General features: G+C 40.1%; 1 protein-coding gene across 2 annotated transcripts; it reads right to left on the bottom strand.

The window, feature by feature from the left end:
- Nucleotides 1-400: 400 nt before the first annotated feature.
- Nucleotides 401-6,746, bottom strand: RNF7 (ring finger protein 7). Of its 2 annotated transcripts, none has more exons than XM_007188064.2 (3): nt 6,572-6,746; nt 2,963-3,010; nt 401-1,346 (listed from the first exon to the last, which is right to left on the bottom strand). In XM_007188064.2, the coding sequence occupies exons 1-3, from the start codon at nt 6,744-6,746 to the stop codon at nt 1,228-1,230; spliced, it is 342 nt and encodes a 113-aa protein (XP_007188126.1). In that variant the 3' UTR covers nt 401-1,227. The 2 variants fall into 2 exon arrangements, with proteins under 2 accessions (XP_007188126.1, XP_007188127.1); XM_007188065.3 differs by having other exon boundaries at nt 1,290-1,346; nt 6,579-6,746.
- Nucleotides 6,747-7,352: the final 606 nt, after the last annotated feature.

Genomic DNA, 7,352 nt, shown 5'->3' with positions numbered 1-7,352 from the left:
AATTTTTATTTTAATTATTATATTTTTAATATTCTTTTATGTATCCACATTCCTTAGATTCAAAGAGATTCAGGTTGGCAAACTCTGAAACTGCAGAAGTGAATGGTTAAGATTTTGGTTTCTTAAATGCATAGCAGTAGCCTCTATTATGGAAAAATTCATGGGTTCATAAATTGTGGTTCATAAATTGTTCCAAGATAACTTCCACTGAATGTGAGTTGGTTTGATAAAATTTAAGTATTTTCTTACACTTATGTTTCTAGGAAATAAAGTTAAAATTTTATTATTACCAATGAAAGAGCAAATGAATATTTTTTCAAATTAAACAAAAGCATTCACCTGACAAATTAGCTTATTAAGTTGAAGGTTGTGCATAAAATTGCAATAATGACAACTCAAATGAGGTAAACAGAATAAACCGTTTATTAAAACATCGTGTGATAAAATAAACTTTTTGATCCAATGCTACAATGGTAAACATTTTCCCCTCATTAACGTTCCACCTAAAACACAGTTAAATTACAACGCAATATGACCAGAACTTGAAAATACTTCTGTCCTTTACCACTCAGTAATTGAACAGTGAGGTGAGTGCAGATCTAGGTTTTCTTGATGAGTCAGAGATAGAGGATGATAACGTAGAAGACAACTGAAATCTCATACAACCAAAGGTTAAATTTTATTTACCCTGTTCACTGGTCTAAACTTAAAATTCTCATTATATCAAATAAAGATTTCATGAATCATCCCCCTCCCTGCCAAAAATAAATATTAGGAACAGATTAAGGATAAGAGTTGGGTTTTCAACTGCACTTTATTTGTTACTATAATATTGGTTTTTTTTTTTAACTGATCAACCATAAGCATACAAAAAGTTCTCTTCTGAACGGAACTGCTTCCGTAGCTCCTTGGCTATCAGTAGGTAAATTATAAACGTCGTTCAATTTATAGTTCTCTCCTTTATAGCACTTATAAGCAGTGTGTGAGACACATACCACAGAGGTAGGAAAGACCATCTTGAATAAATTATCTTCTTAACTGTAGAGAATTTCTGAAAATAAAACTGAAAAAGGCTAACCCGTGCCTGATGAGTCCCAAAAGACCGCAGATCCACCGCCTCCGATTCAAAGAATTAGTCCCCTGGAGAGTTCTAGCCTTTGTAGGGCACCTGATAACAAGATCCACCAGGGCTCCAAACAACTGTACAAAGGACACCTTCCACTGCTCTCATTTGCCGATTCTTTGGACCACCCAGTCCTGCTGGCAGAGAGGGCAGCGATTGTTCTGTTTCACCCACAGGGACATGCAGCAGTTATGGAAGGAATGATTACATTCTCCCCAGACGACTGAAAGAAAAAAAAGAATATCTGACATTACATATTTCAATTTAAACTACCGAGCTCAAAATTCTAGCTTATTTTAGATTATGTAATAATTAGGGTTCATAATCTTGAATAAAGATGGTTATTAACTGGTCAAAATAATTTTTTCTAGCTATAAGAAATGGAACCTTACATATGTAAATTACACTTACGAAATGAGATAAACCACTGTGCTTGGGAACTTTCCATCACTGTTTAGAATCTGTGGGTGCTGTGGTGGCCCCCAGTTCCTACATAGCTCCACATGGTGTCTTTCTCAAGTTAGGAGATTAAAAGACTTGAGTCTTCCTTAGATCCCAGACTACCTCAGTCAGGCACTGACCCTGGAGCCCTCTGGGGCTTTATTTTACTGAAAAATGTCCTCCTGATTTTTATTTAGCAAGATATAATGAATTTTAAATGTTTTTAGCTCATAGCAGGCTATTATAAACAGGTGACATGCTTCTAAACATTATTAGTTGTACCTCTAATGAGTTGTTTTCTGGAAGTGGTGAGGATCTGTGTTAAGTCATCCACAGGCAGTGCAATTCCTCACGTGACAAACAGAATGGAATTTTCAAAGTGGCTGGCTTTGAAAGAGAGGTCTCTTTCAAGAAAAGGGTCTCTCTGTGATCAAAGAAAGCTGGCCTACACCTCACAATTCCCAAATGAATATTTTTAAAACAAACAGAATCGAAGAAAAAATTTTAACCAAGGGAAATCACCCATAATCTGGGATACAATCTCAAACATGGGCTTCATTTACCCCTTGCTTGACCAACTGAGCTATAACAGAACAATAAAAGAAATAGGAAAAAAAAACATGAGACAAACCTTTTTGTGAAAATTGGTTGTAGGAGTAGGAAGCTAGGGGACTCAATCTAAGTCTTTTGGGAGGAAGAAACAGGATTTGATCAAAACTACATAAATCATTAAGAAGCTGTATGTAAACCACACAAACACAAAGGTAACCTTTCATTTCAGGAAAATCTTTAAACACTTTTATATAGCAATGTAGAAGTGATGACCTCAAGAACTGGGACGTAAAAACCTTTGAGTTGCTTAAATATTTGGCCTAAGACAACTTCTGTAGTCCCAGATGTAAGTAAAATTTAACAAACTTCTATCTATAAACTACATCCAAAAAAATCTTGAGATTTAGAATTGTTTTTACCTTGGTAGAAAAGTTAAATACCGGATCATAAAAGAATATTGAATACTGAAATGCTTTGTTAGAATAAAATCCTGACTGACCAAAACTAACCTGTAACATACTCAAAACTTGAAGAATGTTTTGGCAAATTCCTTATTTTATACTTTTCTTAATAGAAAAGAATTATTTCTTTTTTGATTATCAAAATGTTTACCATGTCCATGTCTAGAATATATAACCAATTCTCCTCAATTAAAGCAATTGAAGGACTTACAGATTAATTCTATTAAGACCATTTGAGAACCAACACATTTTATATTAACAATGGATCACTGCTTTACAGTTTATTTTTGTGTATTGATAAAGTCAATCTTAATTGCAAATTCAAACATCCCCACTGAGAGAAAACCTTCAGTTGAAAAAGCAAGAGAACAAGATTACAACATACCAACACAATCCTCTTGTTTGTTTTCAGCTTGACATCTAAGACAGGCATCTAAAAGTAAACAAATAGCAATTCTCATTCTGATGCTCAGAATGCAATTTTTAAAACCCATACACTTCAAAGTCAAATAAAGGCCCAAAGGGTTAGAGATGTAGATTAAAAGACTCATACTATTAATTCCTCATCTGAACATAAGTGCTTAAAGATGAATAAAGTACAAGGCACTCTACTAATTTACTTATGACCACGAGCAATTTCACAAGGGTTACTGACCCTCTATTTTTACAAGCTCTGATGAAAAGAACTTGGATGTAACCACCAGAGAAAAATATGCTATACTCCACTATATTAGGAGTTATAAGCTCACTGGGCATGTTCACACAGATCAACCTTATGAGTAGTTTATTTTCAAGACATCCTTTTAAATAAGCCATGCACATATATTGGTATTTGCTTACACATAGATAGAAACTCTAGAAGGATATCCAAGAAACTAATAATAAAGTTTACCTGGGAGGGGATGGAATGCGAAGGAGTTTTCACTGTGTACTTTCTCAAGTTCTTAAGTTATGTGACTGTATAATCTCTATAAAAATTAAATGTAAAAAACTCCTAAATACTAGGTTCTCTTTTTTTCTTTTTAAGGAAATGCTCCCTTTATAAATAAGTCTGAGCCCAAAGCATTTACCCAACAACAGTAAAATATTTTAATAAGTTACTTGGGAGAAAACATGAGGAATGGGAACCAAAAGGGGATACTAGAAGTTTTCACAATTGAATCTGTACTACTATTTGTTTGATGAAGGAGGTAATATAGAATATTTTAGGAACCAATGAAATGGACTCATTCACTAGCTGAAAGGAGTCAAAGTTGGGTAAAAGGAAGTTCAAACCAACAGAAAAAAATAGTTTTTAACATAAATTGGAGGAAAATAATTCTGTAAAAATAGAAGCACGGTGGAGCTGAAGCCTGCTTCTCTTCTTACACTGCATCATGCTCAGGCATTTGTTTGCTCCTCTCTGCATGCTCTCACCCTTAAGAAAACACACCACCCTGGCCTCTTCAGCGTGGATTAAAAACAACCCCCGCCTCCTGAGGCCTTCTTCAATTCCACAGTTACTGAGTATCTACTCTGTGCAAAGAGTAAGGCACTGCGGACACCAAAATGATCAAGTCTGGGTCCCTGGTCTCACCAGTAAACGGCGAGGTAGATAGGCAAACAACTAAATATCATAAGGATCACGATATAAGGCTGAAGACATGGCTCTGGTTCTGTGTAATCACAGAATTAGAGCTCACGATCCCAACTGTCTCTTTTACAAATGAGGAAAACAAGGCTCCAAAAAGTTATCTCAAACGTCCACGTTAACATACAGCTGTGGAAGGCTACTCTGGCTCTTCGTAACTTGACAGCACTAGCAAACCTGGTCGCCTCTTCCTCACCAGTGCTTGCTCGCTGTGCCATCTGCTGCTTTCAGAATGAAGGGGGGGCGGGGAGAGCGGAAACCCAGGGAGAGAGTGTCAACTACATCAGAATGGGCTGACAGGCAAATCTTAGATCCAGAAGTCACAACCAATCATTTAGGCGTATGAGATGAATTCCAAATATAAAGGACATGGGATTAAGTGGGCTCTTTGTATAATCTAGAAGTCTCTGAATTATGCTTATAGCTTTGATTTAGATTATCAAAAACTGACCTAAATGGATAAAAATGACTAACGTTGCAGATAAAAGAAAACATTTTCTTTTGATGATGTTCCTAATATCTATAACAGCACATTTCTAAAGAGTATAGTAACACCTTTCAGAATAATGCTAAAAAACAAACTTCCTTCTGCTGTCACCTGACCACTAAGTGGATTTTAACACCTCATAAACAAAATACAGAGGTCTAGGCCAGAACACTTTCCTGAACCCAAAGCACAGCTGTTGTAAATCTGCAACATTAATCCACAGTAGCAGAATACTTGCTATAATTAGAAAGTTAATGTGAACCGTGAGTCATTTACAGCCCATACTTGGACTTACTTTAAATATCCCAGGAAAGTTTATTTCTTGTAAAATTGCAACCATTATTTTAAATTTTGCATTTCTGTTTACTATTTTAAAATTTTTCTTTGGGGAGAAAAATAAAATGCTCCTTTAGGAAATTCTTTTTTTTAAACTAAAGGAAATTTAGGGGATAAAATTTTTAACAGTTTGCCTTACAAAAGAACAAAAATCGCCTGGATAAGTTAAAAATGTCACTCAAACTGGAAATTATGATTCTAGTTTTTAAGAAAGGGGAAGGACAAGGGAGCTGTATTGCAGGCCAATAAACTAGGTACTTTTAAAACTTGATACGCAATATAAGCGGATCACATCTGAAATCAAGTTCTTTTAAAAGTAAAAAATAAAAAATGTTTGAATCCCATGGTTGTAAATTCTCTTTAAAACAAATCCTTATGAATAAAAAGCATAAGAGCATACTACAGAGACAGTAAATTGAGAAATCGCTTGATGCTGGTAGGTTTGAATTTTCATTCCTCAAGAAGGGAGAGCAATTTTTAAGTTATTTTCTCCAGTTCTCTCATTTTTCAGTGCAAGACACAAAGTTTTCAAACTATAGAAACCTCAGTGTTCTCCAACTACCTTCAAGAAACATTTAAGATGCTCTTAAATGCAGGAGTTTTAAACGCCCTATTTAAAAACATAACGTGCATTTCAAGAGCACCTCTTTTTCAAGGTGGTCGGAGATCTTAAAACAGAAACCATATAAAACATAACGAGATGAAGCTGTTCTGAGAGGTTTCACTTGGTCCAATATTTTTATTAAAAATATCGTAGAAAGAAGTAACAGTTATTTGTAAAAGAGGGTTTTCCATGAAGGTCTGACTTCAGGGCACTGTCTTCTCCAAGAAATGGCATCCTATGATAGGAAGGGACCAGGAAGGAGATGAAGTTTTATGATTCTGAATAAAGGGCTTACATTCTTCCCGTTCAAGCCAAGCGAGTGCTATCTGACCAGTCTCGAATCATCCAGCTTTAAAAGCAGCAGAACAGTAGCCCGTCCAGAAAGGCAACGGCTAGCAACATTTTTCTTCCCTGCGCCTCTCCAGAGCACGACTAGGGGTCGTTTTTGTGGAAGATGACTCCAGAGCATCGCTTTGTTGTGTGTGACCAGAACCACTTTAGTGACCCACTGACTCAGGGCCTTGACCCTGACCTCTCTGCGATCTGCTTTTTGAAAAGGGTGCCGTGGCTGGCCACACAAACCGAAGTGGTTCCTCCCAGCTCCCATCAAATCGCCTACTTTTATTGTCGTGATCACACCCATCATTACCTGAAATTACCTTGTTTAACTGCACTGCTTACCACCCGTTTCTCTCCCCAGAATACCAGTCCCCGGCGCTGGGCGCCTGCTGAACGACCCCACGGCCCCTGGCGGCGGCCGCAGCCCTCTGACCGGCGGCAGCTCGGGCGTGGCCCGCGGTCCCTGGGCACCGGGGCAGGGCGACCCCGCCCCCACTCCTCCCGGTACAGTCTCTCCGAGGCTCGGTCTGTCCCCCCTCGCCCGGAGCCGGGCCCGCGGAGGCCGCAGCGCGGCCCGGGCCTCGCGTGCAGCGCTTACCCATCACCTGGACCCTACAGATGGCGCACGTATCGCACTCCACGTCCCAGCTCCACATGGCCACTGCGTTCCACTTCTTGAGAGAGAACATTTTGTCGCCTCCCGACTTGGATCCTGCGCTCCCGGAGTGAGAGGACAGGGCGCAGGGTTCCTCGCCGTCTTCCACGTCGGCCATGGCGGCGGCGCGAGGCCGGCGGCGGAGACGTTGGGTCGCGGGAGGCGGGAGGCTATGGCGGCTCCGTGGGGCCGCCCAACGGGCCACAGCGCCGCCCGCAGGCCGCGGGCCACCGCCGGGCCCAGGACTGGGGCCGCCCGCGATTGGCTGGCGCGGCCGAGTGACGTCACCGTACGTCAGCGCTCGCCGCTTCCCGGTGCCCGGGTGTCTCGGTGTCCCCGAGACCCTGCGCCTGGCCAGCTCAGGGGCCTGAGGGGCCCGGGGCTGCCTCCGCACAATGGAGGGTTCCACTGCGCAGGAAACACGTGTCCTGCTTTATGCCTTCATGACACTTACCGCTCTCAGAAGTTGTCTTGTTGATATATTCGTTTGCCTCGTCCCTCTCAAATGTAAACAGCATCGGAGCGGGGACCATGTCTTGACCACCACCTTCTCCTCGGTATGTAAAAAATGCAGCCTCAGGAGGGGCAGTTATTTGTTGAGTGAATGAATGACGATCTAGGAATCTGGTTCAACGGTTCTCAAACTTTTTGGTCTCGCGACCCCTTTACACTTAAAAATTATTAGGACATTAAAGAACTTTTGTTTTTGTAGGATGGATATATA

This window comes from Balaenoptera acutorostrata, chromosome 4, assembly GCF_949987535.1.
Source record: "Balaenoptera acutorostrata chromosome 4, mBalAcu1.1, whole genome shotgun sequence".
Classification (NCBI taxonomy): domain Eukaryota; kingdom Metazoa; phylum Chordata; class Mammalia; order Artiodactyla; family Balaenopteridae; genus Balaenoptera; species Balaenoptera acutorostrata.
This window is presented reverse-complemented; position numbering and strand designations above follow the sequence as displayed.

Excerpts from the sequence above, each read along its gene's own strand:
- RNF7 (XM_007188064.2), bottom strand. The coding sequence starts at position 6,746 with ATGGCCGACGTGGAAGACGGCGAGGAACCCTGCGCCCTGTCCTCTCAC. Across the intron at positions 3,011-6,571 it reads CTGTAGGGTCCAGGTGATGG|ATGCCTGTCTTAGATGTCAA; the intron begins GTAAGCGCTGCA and ends GTTTACTTTTAG. Across the intron at positions 1,347-2,962 it reads CAAACAAGAGGATTGTGTTG|TCGTCTGGGGAGAATGTAAT; the intron begins GTATGTTGTAAT and ends TTTTTCTTTCAG.